The sequence below is a fragment of the Amblyraja radiata genome, chromosome 28 (assembly GCF_010909765.2).
Source record: "Amblyraja radiata isolate CabotCenter1 chromosome 28, sAmbRad1.1.pri, whole genome shotgun sequence".
In the NCBI taxonomy this organism is placed as follows: domain Eukaryota; kingdom Metazoa; phylum Chordata; class Chondrichthyes; order Rajiformes; family Rajidae; genus Amblyraja; species Amblyraja radiata.
Window position 1 is genome coordinate 13882450 of NC_045983.1, and position 15218 is coordinate 13897667.

General features: G+C 46.8%; 1 protein-coding gene across 1 annotated transcript; it reads right to left on the reverse strand.

The window, feature by feature from the left end:
• Positions 1–305: 305 nt before the first annotated feature.
• slc46a1 (solute carrier family 46 member 1) lies at positions 306–14313 on the reverse strand. Its single transcript, XM_033045854.1, has 5 exons — positions 14006–14313; positions 8395–9232; positions 7161–7244; positions 3479–3635; positions 306–1279 (listed from the first exon to the last, which is right to left on the reverse strand). The coding sequence occupies exons 1-5, from the start codon at positions 14282–14284 to the stop codon at positions 1174–1176; spliced, it is 1464 nt and encodes a 487-aa protein (XP_032901745.1). The 5' UTR covers positions 14285–14313; the 3' UTR covers positions 306–1173.
• Between the last annotated feature and the right edge of the window lie 905 nt (positions 14314–15218).

Below are 15218 nucleotides of genomic sequence, written 5' to 3' on the forward strand. Positions count from 1 at the left end.
CGCTGCTTCACAACACCAGAGACCTGGGTTCCATCCTGACCTCGCGAGCTGTGTGTGAGGAGTTTGCATGTTCTTCCTGTGATTGATTGATTGAAAGATATAGCATGGGAACAGGCCCTGAGTCCCCGCCGACCATCTGTTCACACTAGTTCTACGTTATCGCACTTTCGCATCCACTGCCTACACACTAGGGGTGATTTACAGAGGCCTTTGGGATGTGGGAGGAAACCGGAGCATCCGGAGGAAACCCACATGGTCATGGAGGATGTGCAAACTCCACACAGACAGCACCTGAGCTCAGGATCAAACCAGGGTCTCTGGTGCTGTAAGGCAACAGCTCCACCAGCGTTGATTTCCTCCCACATCCCAAAGACGCCCGGGTTTGTAGGTTAATTGGCCTCTGTAAATTACCCCTTGTGGAAAGTGCAATAGCATAGATCTGGTGTGAACGGGTGATTGATGGTCGGCGTGGACTTGTCGGGCCAAAGGGCCAGTTTTCATGCTGCACCTCTAAACTAAAAACTGCAACAAGGGATGTTAACTTGAGTCACAGAGTATGATCAGGAAGAGACCAAGGTCAGGGAGCAACTGTAAAATATTTTCTGCAATGAGCAGTGATCTGCTTGTAAAGGGCCAGGGAAGCAGTTTTACCTATAACTCCCGAAGGCAAACCACATTGATGTTTCAAGAATAGAAAAGTGTAAACAATTATGGGAAAGTTTATTGCACGGAGACAATGGGATAACTGTCAGGGCTAGCATGGAGGAAATGGGCTGAATGGTTTCCCGCAGTGTTGTATAATTCTCTGGAGTACCACGTGTACTGCTAGCTCTGCCACATCACATGAACCGCACCCGATCGACAGTAACAAGGGCGGTACAGTGGTGCAGGGTAGAGCTGCTGCCTTACAGCGCCAGAGACCCGGGCTCGATTCTGACCTCGGGTGCTGTCTGTATGGAGTTTGTACGTTCTCCCTCCGACCGCATGGGTTTTCTCTGGGTGCTCCAGTTTCGTCTCACATTCCAAAGACGTGCAGGTCTGCATGTTAATTGGCTTTGGTAAATTGTCCCTAGTATGTAGGATAGAACTTGTGTGCGGACTCTGTTGGCCAAAGGTCCTGTTTCCAGGCTGTATCTCTAAAACAAACACTAAAATTGGAAATGTCCAGTGGGTTCACTCATTCTGGATGGAGGTGGCAAGGTCAGTGCTGATGGGGGCCTCTTGGGGGGCCTCTTCAAATCGACGGTACGGCAACTCTGGCCCTCTGCACTCCAGGATCCTAGGGATTAAACAAATGGATTAAAGATGTAAAATCAGACCAAACAAAGGTTGTGACAAAAATAATCTACCCCATGTTGCCCAGTCCTGGAGAGAAGAGAGGGAGCTTCACTCTGTGTCTGATCCCAGGGATGTGCGATGGGACAATGTTGAGGGAGCTTCATTCTGTCTTACCCTGGGAGTGTGTGATGGGACGGAGTAGCAGGAACTTCACTCTGTCTAACTTTTCTTCTTTGTAACTGGGTTACTTTGAACTGCTCTTTCTCTCTCTCTCTCTCTCTCTCTCTCTCTGTCACAGTCACAGCGTCTCCTTCTCCATCTCCCTCCATCTACTCCCCCTACCCACTCTCCCACCCTTAGCCCATCCTCCCGCCATTCTCTCCCCTCCATTCTCAGGCAGGGCTCATTCACACGGACTCCATTATCCCGTGAGACTGTGCTCCCACCGATACCAACAGGTGCTGGAGCTGTGCAGGGGTACGGTGGCTGCTGCAGGTCATTCCCAGGAAGTTGCTCAGGTGTACATTGCCTCCGCCTAGGCTATTCCTGTCTGCTGACAGCACTGTTCTATTCTGGGACTGCTCCTCTCTTGATAACGAAGCAGCAGCTCTGGTCTCATGACAGGCACTAAAGTGCTGATGGACGATTCCTAACACAGTCACTGATAAGATACTTCCTGAACACCCTGCCCCTCACAGCAAGGTGCACTGAAATGACAACGCAACAAAGAGGACATGTTGCAATAGACAGTGGGTTCACAGCGATGATGAGAGGAATAGATCGGGTAGACACAGTCACTTGCCCAGAGTGGGTGAATCGAGGACCAGAGGACATAGGTTTAAGGTGAAGGGGAAAAGATTTAATAGGAATCTGAGGGGTAGCTTTTTCACACAAAGGGTGGTGGGTGTATGGAAAGAGCTGCCAGAGGAGGTGGTTGAGGCAGGGACTATCCCTACATTTAAGAAACAGTTAGACAGGTACATGGATAGGACAGGTTTAGAGGGATATGGACCATACACGGGCAGGTGAGACTAGTGTAGCTGGGGCATGTTGGCCGGTGTGGACAAGTTGGGCTGGAGGGGCTGTTTCCAGTGTATCACTCTGTGACTCTATGACCTGCTGGGATACACACAGCAGCCTAGGGATGCCCTGAAGCAGAGATAACCCAGTTTGCCCAATCTCTATTTAGAACACAGTACAGCACAGAAACAGGCCCTTCGGCCCATATTGTCTGTGCCAACCATTAGGCCAAGTTACACGAACATCCTCTGCCTGCACATGATCTACATTTCTCCATTCCCCAGAATAGCCATGTGCTAATCTAAAAGCCTCTTAAGTGCCCCTATCCTAACTTCCTCCACCACCTCTGCTGGCACTGTGTTTTAGGCACTCTCTGTGTAATACTAAAATTCCCTGCACATCTTGAAACCGTTCATGTTAAACAATGCCCTCTAGTCCTTGACATTTCAACCCTGGGGAAAAGGGTCTGACTGTCTACTCTATCCACATAATTTCATACACCTCTGTCAGGTCTCCTCTCAACCTCTAGCATTGCAGAGAAAACAATCCAAGTTCACCCAGTAACTCAACAAATAATCTTTTTCACCCAATTACCCAATTAAGAACTCTGTTTACTCAATAACCCAATTAAGAATTTTTACCCTGTAAACTAATAAAGAATGTTGTCGCCCAATAAAGAATTATTTACACATTTACACAATGAAGAATCTTGCTCACTTGATAACCCTATGAAGAATTATTTACCCAATTTCCCACTGAAATATATTGTTCACCTAATATCCAATAAAGGTTTATTTATTCAATTACCCAATTTAGTTTAGTTTAGTTTAGAGATACAGCGTGGAAACAGGCCCTTCTGCCCACCGAGTCCGCACCGACCAACGATCCCTGCACACTAACACTATCCTACACACACTAGGGACAATTTATAATTGCACCAAGCCAATTAGTCCACAACCCTGTACGTCTATGGAGTGTGGGAGGAAACCGGAGATCCTGGAGAAAACCCAAGCAGGTCACGGGGAGAACATCCAAACTCCGCACAGACAGCACCCGTAGTCAGTATCAAACCTGGGTCTCTGGTGCTGTAGGGCAGCAACTCTACTGCTGTGCCACCGTGCCGACCTGAATGAAGAATCTTGTTCACCCAATAACCCACCAAATACTGATGTTTCCTTACCCAATAATCCCTGTTGGAATGAGAAGTAACGTCACACCAAAGAGAAAGGAAAATCCTTTCATGAAGTAGAGTGTTGCGGGGTACAAGGAGCTGAAGACCACTGTTGATGCCAGTGAGCAGGCGCTCTCCACACACGCCACTGAGGCAAACAGTGCTCCTAGAGAGAGAGAAAGAAGAGCCATCACAAACACAGCATCTGATTCAGTGACCAAAGTATACATCCATGAGTCCAGTCAATGCACATGAAACCTACTGCGGGTGCATGTGTTGGTCTGGCTCTGGGACTCTGTGTATATTATTGGAGCCAGTGTGTTGAGAATGAGGTGTGGACATCTGTAGCACTTTCACTGAATGGGCAGGTCATTAGGTCATTAGGAATAGTAGAATTAGGCCATTCGGCCCATCAAGTCTACTCCGCCATTCAATCATGGCTGATCTATCTCTCACTCCGAACCCCATTCTCCTGCCTTCTCTCCATAACCTCCGACACCTGCACTAATCAAGAATCTATCTATCACTGCCTTAACAATATCCACTGATTTGGCCTCCACCACCTTCTGTGGCAAATAATTCCACAGATTCACCACCCTATGTCTCCTCATCTCTTCCCTAAAAGAATGTCCTTTAATTCTGAGGCTATGACCTCTAGTCTTAGACTCTCCCACTTGTGGAAACATCCCCTCCATATCCACATCAGTAGAATGCATGACGGAGGCTTTGCTTTCCCTGAAAATCATCCGCGTTCTGGTTTACTCTGATGCAAATCTCCTTTTCCTCTCGGATCTCACATTATAAATGGAGGTATGTTCCCATGGGATGTGTCTCTCTCTTATTTAAAGCCATGTTCTTGCATTTTGTGTTTATTTATCCCCATATGAACAGAGGAAATTCTACTCCTTATCTCAAATTTTGGGGTTGATTTTTAAAAATTTATTCGAGGGGCGTGGGCTTTGCGGGCTGAGCCAGCATTTATTGCCCACCCCTCATTGCCCCTTATGGTGGTGAGCTGCCTTCTTGACCCGCTGTCTTCCATAAGGTGTGGTGACACGCACCGTGCTGTGAGGTGGGGAGTTCCGGGGCCGTTACCCAAGTGAATGTGTAGATTAGTTGGATTTTAAGGTTTACAAAATGACGATGGAGAAATTAATGTAGGATATAGATTAGCTATGTTCTGACAGCATGAAGCAGGAGCTATAAGGACTGAATGGCCACTTCAATATTCAACATTAAAAGAACACTAAATCCGTGAGCATTGGAATAGTAATGTGGGTATAGAGTCATAGAGAGAAACAGCAAGGAAACAGGCCCTTCGGCCCAACGAGTCCGCACTGGCCATCGATCAACCATATACACTGATCCCTTTTAATTCCATCTTTTATCCTCATCACATTCCCATCAACTCCCCCAAGATTCTATCCCTCACCCACACGCTGGGAGTGATTCACAGAAGCCAATTAACCTGACAACCTGCGCGTCTCTGGGATGTGAGGAAAACCGGAACATCCTGAGGAAACCCACGCGCTCACAGGGAGAATGTGAAAACTCCACACAGATGGCACTCGGAGAGCAGGATCAAACCCGGGTCTCTGGCAATGGAAGGCAACGGATTGACCAGCTGCATCATCGTGCTGCACTGCATCTAAGTGACATTGTCCTAAGCAATCACCAGTCTTGATCTCAGCACTGTCCCCAAGCTTGGATACAGCCAAGTCACCTCACAGCCTTTCCATGCCTGTGCCCTTACAATGGCTCTGATGTTACTATCATGGATGCAGCACTTCCAGGGAAACCTCAGCTTGTGAAAGGCACGACAAAAATGCAGAGTCTGCCTTCTTTTCACAGTGGAGCTGTGGTTCTGCTATTGAGCCAGTCTTTAGTCAGAGAGTGAAGACTCTGTGTAATTCATTGCCACAGACGGCTGTGAAGGCCAAGTCATTGGGTGTTTTTCTAGGAGCAGATTGACATATGCTTGATTAGTAAGGGTGTCGGGGGTTATGGGGAGAAGGCAGGAGAATGAGGTTGAGTGGGAAAGATAGATCAGCCATGATTGAATGGCGGAGTAGACCTGATGGGCCGAATGGCCTAATTCTGCTCCTATGACATGAACCTATGAGCCAGCGATGAGCTACCAACTCTGACTAAGGTTTAGCTAGTCAGAGGTGTTTGTTTCTGAAGAACCACAGCTTCTCCTGGTGTGACATACTGAGGAATTGTTCCCCGTGAGACGGTTAATCCTGAAATGACCTTGGGTTTTAATGGCACTTCCCTTCTTACCTGGAACCACTGAATCACCGCAGCAATAGGATCACCACTGCCCGCACTGGAGTTTACAAGACTTTCTCTTTGCAAAGAGATAAAACTGAACTGTGCTCTGATCCCCCTGATGATATGGAGTCATTGGCCCTTTGGCCCAACTCGTCCATGCTGACCAAGATGCCCCAGTTCCCCTCACCCGCCCAATCCCCGTGGTGCTCAGAGAGCGGCCCCCTGCGGCCCCCACTTTCAACACACTCACACTTTATCAGCTCCCTATCAGTCAGTACAAGGTCAGGGCTGTAAAATAACTCACCTTTGCTCCTCAGGTGTTTATTATATTTTATGTTTCTAGTGCTTTACAGCCAAGGATAACAGCAGCACTGTGATTACTGACATTTGGGAGATTCACGAACCACAACAAGATAATAATAATTACTTATCTCGCAACCCCTGCCATTATCCTCCGATCCAGAGTTCACCTTTGATCTAAGAACAACTTATGCGGCAATCGTTCATCTTCCTTGTATCATTGAACAATTGAATCCTGATCAGAATATGCTGAGGGCACTATAGCGGGTGGGAGGGGGAGCAAAACAACACCCCCTCCCTCATCATCCATCTGCTTAAGATTTGTGGTGCGAGTCAGTGGGTCACATGCTCGTTCTTCAGTCATCTCAAGTCTCTTCATGCTTCTCCACATATCAGGCTGAGACTTCCAGGAATGTACTATGGGTCTGCGGTACTGAGGGAACACTATGTTGTCAGTGGGGCATTCTGAGGGAGCGTCGTGCTGTGGGAGAGACGGAGAGGGAGCGCCCGCTGAGGGAGGGGGGTGAGGGAGCATCGTACTGTGGAAGGGGTGGTGAGGAGTGGTATTGAGGGAGTGCTACACTTTCAGAGATATGGCTCTTTGGGTGAGATTTACAAATGTCATAATGACGATCTGTTTCTTCGTAGGACATAAAAAATCCTTCCGATTATTATTCTGAGATCAAGGATGTTCTCTCTTGTGTCCTGGCTAACATTGATCCCTTGCTCAAAGTCACCAGAATCAGTGTTCTCATTGCATTTTGTGAGCCCCTGCCACATTCAAACAAACTGGAGGCTTCATCTCCTGCTTCACAGTGTTTACAACAAGTACTTCCCTAACTTCCTCATGTCAGGCTGACATTTCAGTGGCAGTTTTCACAAACCTCTGGACTTCCTGAAACACTTCAGTAAAAAGGATGTAGTCACTTGTAATGTACGGTCAGTGCTCCACTTAAAATGAACCATTCTTGGAAACGCCACAAGGTCAGGCAGCATCTGCAGAAAGAGAATGTGCCCACAGATGCTGCTTAACCTGCTGAGACTTTGCAGCACAGTTTGTATTTACTTTGGGCTTGTGGCATCTGCAAAATTTTGGACTGGATCCACTTGAACGTACCTTGATCTGTCACCTCCACTAGCTTTGACATCTTGGCTCTGAGCACTGGAGTGGTGGTCATACCAAGAACCCGCAGCCCGTATCCTGGGAAAGAGCAAGGAGAGCTGGTTAATGCAATGTGGCATCATTGTGAAGCAGCATTGTTGCCTATGCTAGAGCACACAACCAGAGTAACATCGTGCTGGATATCACCTTCTGAAACTTTTAGCATTGTACGAGAGTAACGCTAAGATCACAGATTACTTTTCTAAAACCATATCATCGTGCAACAAAGAGCTAGAATGAGAGCACAGGACCCCATGAGACTCCAATGCACCTGGAAGCTGAAGAGTCCCAATAATCTATGGTGCTGCACTAGTGCTGCAATCTGTTGCAGATTGTCTCTAGGCATGAACAGTTCAATCAATCCAGAATATTATTAAATGAATACATCGTTCAGCTAAAAGTCTCTAACATACTTGCTCAATGTAGATGATTCATAAATGTTTCCAGCATTTTCTGCTTGAAACCTGTTCCTTTTTGCCCAAACATTTGGTCTGCAGTGAGAGAGACTCCCACAGAATCCCGTCTGAGAACTTTTTCCAAAGTAGCCATCATTCAAGGATACTTTGCAGTATCACAGTAGAATGGAGACACAAGGAACTGCAGATGATGGAATCTTGAGAAAAGCACAGAGCTGGAGGAACTCAGTGGGTCAGGCAGCATGTGGAGGGAATGAATTAATGACGATTCACGTCTATAAGACCATTAAACATAGGAGCAGAATCAGTTGGGCCCTTTCTTCAGACTGATTGTGGTGTGGGGAAGACAGCTGAAGATGGTATATTGTGTTGGATAAAGTTCCCATGATGCAGCCAGGGGGCATTGCCGAGGGTGCCTTTTAGAGATACAGCGTGGAAACAGGCCCTTCAGCCCACTGAGTCCGCGCCGACCAGCAATCACCCCATACACTAGCACTATCCTACAAACTAGAGACAATTTACAGTCTTTACCAAAGCCAATTAACCTACAAACCTGTACATATTTGAGTTGTGGGAGGAAACCGGAGCACCCGGATAAAACCACCTAATCACGGGGAGAACGTACAAACTCTGTACAGACATCACCCATAGTCAGGATTAAACCCAGGTCTCTGGCGCTGTAAAGCTGCCTCTACCGCTGCGCCACCGTGTCGTGTTGTGCGAGGGGTGTGGGTGAATGTGCCGGTGACTATGACGCAGGCCGCTGGCCCTACCTGTGAACATGAGGGAGCTGGTGGCAGCCACGGAGAACACCACCAAGCCGGCGATGTTGGACAACAGACCAATCTCTGCAATGCCGCTGTCACTAATGCACGGCTGCATCAGCTTCAGGCCCAGTAAGCTGCTCAGGTAGGTCAGGTGCTCCAGTGCCAATCCGTACCCAATCCAATCGGACCCCCAGCACAAGGGGGAGCTCAGCTCGAAAAGGACCAGAATGTCCTTGGTTCCAAAGTGCACGGTCACCACGATGAAGAAGCAGAGGGCGTAGAGACAAAGGCTGAGCCTGCCCTCCGAGTACAGGCGGTAGAGCGATTTGTAGTGTTCGGTTGTGAACAGCCTGGCTGCCCGCTTCGTGCTCACCGACTCGCGGACAAAGGTGTAGGCGTAGGCGGCCGTGGCCAGGTTCAGCGCCAACACCAGCCAGAAGGGGTTGGTGTAACCCTGAGCCTTGCTCCACTGCCCGCCGATCACGCTGCCCAGCATGCCGGCAATGCCCAGGCACGACTCCAGCACGGCCACGCGCACAGTGCGCGACTGTCTGTCGCTGACGTCGGCAATGTAGGAGAAGCAGCCGGCCAGGATGATGTTGAAGTCGCCCAGCAGTGCACTCAGCAGGCGGCCGAGCAGCAGGTAAGCCACGGACAGCTGCCGGTACATGACGATGAGGTAGAGCGCCGACTGCAGCGCCAAGCCCACGGCAGGAATGATCAGGATCGGCCTGCGTCCCACATGGTCACTCCACGGCCCAAGTAGAGTCACTGAAAAAATCCCCACTGCAAAGCCTCCCACGTTTATGTACAGGTTCCAGTGCGAAGTCATCGTCTCCACAGCCTGCCAGGGAAATCACAAAAGATCATTCAGGACACTCCTTCTGGTGGATCTCTGGCCTTGGTCAAGCCCGACTGTTATATTAATCTGCTCCATCAAAGGCCTGCACAATCCGAGCTCGGAGTCGGGGGAGAGGTTACCAGGCAGACAGTGGGAACGATCAAGGATGTGACAAAGTCTCCATGAAGACTTTGGTTTGGTCACATTTGGAATATTGTGTGCAGTACTGGTCGCCCCATTACAGGAAGGATGTGGCGGCTTTGGAGAGGGTGCAGAAGAGCTTTACCAGAACGCTGCTTGGATTAGAGGGTGTTAGATATAAGGAAAGGTTGAACAAACTTAGATTATTTTCCCTGGAGTGTTGGAGGCTGAGGAGAAACCTGATAGAACTATATAAAATTGTGAGAGGCATAGATGGGATAGACAGTCAGAGTCTTTCTTCAAGGGTGGAATTGACAGAGTCTTGTTTATTATTGTCACGTGTACTAAAGTGCTGTGAAAAGCTTTCCAATCAAATCATATAATACCATACATGAATACAATCAAGCCAAACTCAAGTACAATAAGTAGAGCAAAGGGAAAGATACAGGGTGCAGAATATTGTTCTCAACATTGTAGCGCATCAGTTCCACAGACCAAGTCCAATGTCCTCAATGGGTTAGGTTGGATATGTTCATAGTGACAGCAGCAAAGTTTAAAGGAGATGTGTGGGGCAAGTTATTACAGGTGCCTGGAACATTCTGCCAGGGGTGGTGATGGAGGCAGATATGTTAGTGGCATTTAAGAGGCTTTTAAATAGGTTTGTGGATATGCAGGGGATATGGATCATGTGCAGGCAGAGGAGAACATGGCATCATGTTCGGCATGAACATTGTGGGCCAAAGGGCCTGTTCCTCCACTATACAGTTCAACAGTTCTACAAAAGAAAAGCAACATCCCCGCTGGTTCTTGGGAACCTCTGGACAGTAACCGCCCAGAATGAAGAGGGGGTATTTGTTATGGTATTGAGAACTTGAGAGGCTGCGCGCGCCAGCAGCCAAAGAACAAACCATCTCACAAACTACCCACCTGTCCACTCCCTCCTTTAGACTTCAGAGATACTGGATGGAAACAGGCCCTTCAGCCCACTGAATCCATGCCGACCAGCGATCACCCCATGCACTATCCACTTTCAAGAGAGAGTTAGATTTAGCTTAGGGGCTAAAGGAATCAGGGAATATGGGAAAAGGGCAGAAACGGGGTACTGATTTTAGATGATCAGCCATGATCATATTGAATGGCTGTGCTGGCTCAAAAGGCAGAATGGCCTACTCCTGCACCTATTTTCTGTTTATCCAACAAACTAGGGATAGTTTACAATTCCCAGGAGCCAATTAACCTACAAATCTGTACATCTTTGGAGTGTGGAAGAAAACCAGAGCACCCATAGAAAACCCACACTATCACAGGGAAAACGTACAAAATCCATGCAAACATCACCCGCAATCAGGATCAAACCCGGGTCTATGGCACTGTAAGGCAGCAACTCTACCATTGTGTCACTGTGCCGCCCCTCCTGTGTTCCCATCATCAGTTAGCTCAGAACCCACAGAACCAGGTGAGACAAGCCATCTTCCATCCAGAGGAATTACCTCGCTAAGCAGAAGTACATTCTCTACAAACATCCTTGCTTTTATGCTACAACCCCCTTTTAATAAAGACCAATATAGCCTCTGTCTACCTCCATGCTCGTTATACCTGCATGTTCTTTTTCTTGACTCCTGCATCTAGATCTTTATCAGAAATGTTTACAAGCCCAAAAGCGCTAACCTGCTGGCAAGCAATGCAGCTTCCTACATCTTTCCCAAAACTCTGACTTACCAGAGTCTTAGAGCCATGCAGCAGGTAAACAAGCCATTTGGCCCAACTCGTCCATGCTGACCAAGTTGCTTAACCAAACCTAACTAAGCATTGGCCTATTCTTTTCATGCAATTAATTAGTCACAGACGGGTCAGTCCCCAATAAACGTGACCACAGCTCTGTTTGGAAACACTCTGGAGTGCACCATGGAGCGTTTTATTGTTTTACAAACACTTTATAAAGAGAGAGTTGTTATTTATTTGGCTAAATTTGAGTCTGTTATTCATAGATACTGCAGATATTCAGTATCTTGTGTTTATTCGCTTGTTATTTACTGTGTTGATAGTACTGTACTTGTTTTCAAATACGTATGGATTATTTCACCTTGATTGTGTTTTATTATTTTATAATACTGAATCATTTTGTTTTCGTTATTACATTAATAACCTGCTGATATAGTGATTTATTGATTACTTCTGCATTGTTTATTTTGAGTGGTGACAGAGATTTTATTGGTCAACTTGTTGGTTATCAATCACCTTGTGTAGATAATTATTCTTTGTAATCAGTTATTAATGATTATCCTATAATTAACTACTCATAATCAATCATCCTGTATAATTCTCATCAGTCTGAAGAACGGTCTCGACCCAAAACGTCATCCATTCCTTCTCTCCAGAGATGCTGCCTGACCCGCTGAGTTACTCAAGCATTTTGTGTCTATCCTGTAGAATTAGTTACTCGTAATGGAGTGTGTTTGTTAATAATTAAATACCCTGTGCAATCCGATGATTGATTACCAAAATCGAGTTGCTGAAGGAACTCAGCGAGCCAAGCAGCATCTGTGGAGGCAAAGGGATGTTTGACTCTTTGGGTCAAGATCCTGCTTCATCGACCACCCCTTTGCCTCCACAGACGCTGCTCGACTGGCTTTGTTCCCCAGCAGTTTGTTTCTGTCCTCCAGATTTTAGCATCTGTATCTCCTCTGATGATCAATTATCCTATGAAATCTGTTATTGATGAAGGATTACCCCATGTGATTGGTTTCTACTATTTGATTAATCTTTGAAGATGGATTATTTTAAGCAATTGGTTATGGGTGATTCATTATTTTGCAAAATCCATAACTGATTGATGATCTTGCATCTTCATTTACTGATGACCAATAACCCTGAGTAATCAATTGATGATGATTGATTGCCCAGTGTATTTGAATATTCTGAGTAATTGGTTATTAGTAATTGATTACTGATGTCCAACTGATGTCCAAGTAATATATTTCTATTGATGGATTATTGTATTTTGGACAGTTTATCCTCTGTGATCAGTTACTGATGATCAGATATCCTGAATAATCAGTTGGTACTGAAGCTCTATTTTGCTGAGAAATCTGTTAGTGATGTGTGATTACCCCAAGTAATTGATTCCTGATCTCAAATATCCAGAGTAATTGATTACTGATAATCAATTATCCTGAGTGATTGGTTACCATAATTGATTATCCTGAATAGAAATATTTTTAAAAAGTATGCGCCATTCGGCCCTTCGAGCCAGCACTGCCATTCAATATGATCATGGCTGATCATGCAAAATCAGTACCCCGTTCCTGCCTTTTCCCCATAATTCCTTGATTCCGTTAGCCCCAAGAACTATATCTAACTCTCCCTTGAATACATCCAGTGAATTGGCCTCCAATGCCTTCTGCAGAGAATTCAACAGATTCACAACTTTGGGTGAAAACGTTTTTCCACATTTCAGTCCTAAATGGCCTACCCCTTATTCTCAGACTGTGATCCCTGGTTCTGGACTCCCCCAACATTGGGATTTTTTTTCCTGTATCTAGTCTGTCCAATCCCTTAAGAATGTTATGTTTCTATAAGATCCCCTCTCATTTGAGCAATGTGAATATAAGCCCAGTCGAAACATTCTTTCATCATATGTCAGTCCCGCCATCCCTGGAATTAATCTGGTGAATTTACGCTGCACTCCCCCAATAGCAAGAATGTCCTTCCTAAAATTAGGAGAGCAAAACTGCACACAATACTCCAGATGTGGTCTCACCAGGGCCCTATACACAGCTGCAATACTCCTTGCTCCTATACTCAAATCCTCTCGCTATGCAGGCCAACATGTCATTAGCCTTCTTCATTACCTGTGCATGCTTACTTTCTGTGACTGATGAACAAGGACCCAGGTCTCGTTGCACCTCCACTTTTCCTAATCTGACACCATTCAGATAACAATCTGCCTTCTTGTTCTTGCCACCAAAGTGGATAATCTCACCACTCGCCCAACCTATCCAAGTTACCCTACAGCCTCATAGCATCCTCTCGCAGTTCGCAGAATGAGTGGTTAGTGATTATCCTGCGTAATGTTATTCATGATCGATTTAGCTTTGCAGTCAATTACTGATGATCGATTTTGCCGTGTAATCAGTTATGATTTTTTATCCTGAATGATAGGTTACTGTGATCACCCTGTGTCGTCGGTTTACTGATATTTGATTGGTTTTGTATTTGATTACTGATGATCGATTATCCTGTGCAAACGGTTACTGAAGATCGCTTATGCTGGGTAATCGGTTACTGGTGATCGATTTGTTTTGTAATCGGTTATTGATGATCGCTTATGCCGTGTAATCGGTTATCATGATTGATTATCCTGAATAATTGATTACTGTGATTTCACCAGTGTAATCAGTTGCTGACGATCGATTAGTTTTGTAATCAGTTATTGATCATCGATTATCCCGAATAATCGGTAACTGATAATAGATTATTTTTGTGATCTTTTGCTGATGGTTTTTGTTTTTGGAATCCGAACAATGATGGTGGATTGTTTTTATAATTGGTTATTGATGTTGGATTATCCTGAGTAATCGGTTACTGCTGCCCGACCACGGCGATTACGCGCTCAGTGCCCGGCGGCGGCCTCACCCGCTCCAGCTCGGCCTCGGACCCCTGCGACCTGTTGCAGCCTCGGCTCCGGTTGCCGCTGAAGCCGAGCTCGGCGCTGACTCTCTGGAAGATGTACTGCGTGGTGAGCGGGCCCTGCAGCGCCAGCGCCAGCATGGCCATGATCAGCACCGGCTCCACCGTCAGGCAGCGGCAGCGGCAGCGGCCCCACAGCCCAGCGTCAGGGGCCCGGCCAGAGGCCACAGACAGCGGGCCCTCGGCTTCGGCTTCGGCTTCTGCGGCTGCAGCGGCGGCGGCCATGTTGATGTGGGGCACGGGGCGCGGCCGCTGTCACTCACACTCGCCGTTAATTTGCACCATATGCCCCACCCCCATGCTAATTTGAATGCTATGCTCATTTGAATGAACTTATGCCGCTTCCCTTGTCATTTGAATGATATGCTCCTCCCCATGCTAATTTGAATGCTATGTCCCTGCCCTCGCTGATTTTAATTATACACCCGTCCGCGTGCTCATTTGAATGATATGCCCCTCCCTTTGTTGATTTGCAACCTATGATCCTCCTCTTTCTCATTTGCAACCTATGCCCCTCCTCATGCTAATTTGCACCCTATGCCCCTCCCCAATGCTAATTCCTGCCCCGTGCCCCATTCCAATTTCTGCCTTTATGCCATTTTCCACCCTTTAATAACCTAAAATAACTGACACTGAGAATGTTGGCAGACAAAAATGCTGGAGAAACTCAGCGGGTGAGGCAGCATCTATGGAGGGAAGGAATAGGTGACATTTCGGGGCGAGACCCTTCTCCAGATTTGCTTCAGACTGATGTGGAGGTGGGGGGGGAGGGAAGAAGAAAGGAAGAGGCGGAAACTCTGTGGGAGAGCTGAGAAAGGGAGGGGAGGGGAAGAAGGGGAAGGGAAGGAGGGAGAAAGCAAGGGCCAAAGATCCTATAGTGAGCAAGATAGTCCACTCGACGAAAAAGATGTAGTACGGTCATGGGCAGAGTCATGGGTAATCTTTGGCCCCATTCCGTAACCGGCTTCCGTCTCCGCACCAAAGATCCCATAGCGGAGCAAAGATACTAGTGCGGAGTCGGAAGCCGGTTACGGAAATATCCTCGTAAAAATCAAAGATCTTTGGTAAAAATCTTCCCCTCATTTTCTTTCTGCCTCTCTGCCTCACAATAAAAAGCAAAGAGGTGCTTATCAAAGATCCTATAGCAGATGTGTGGGAT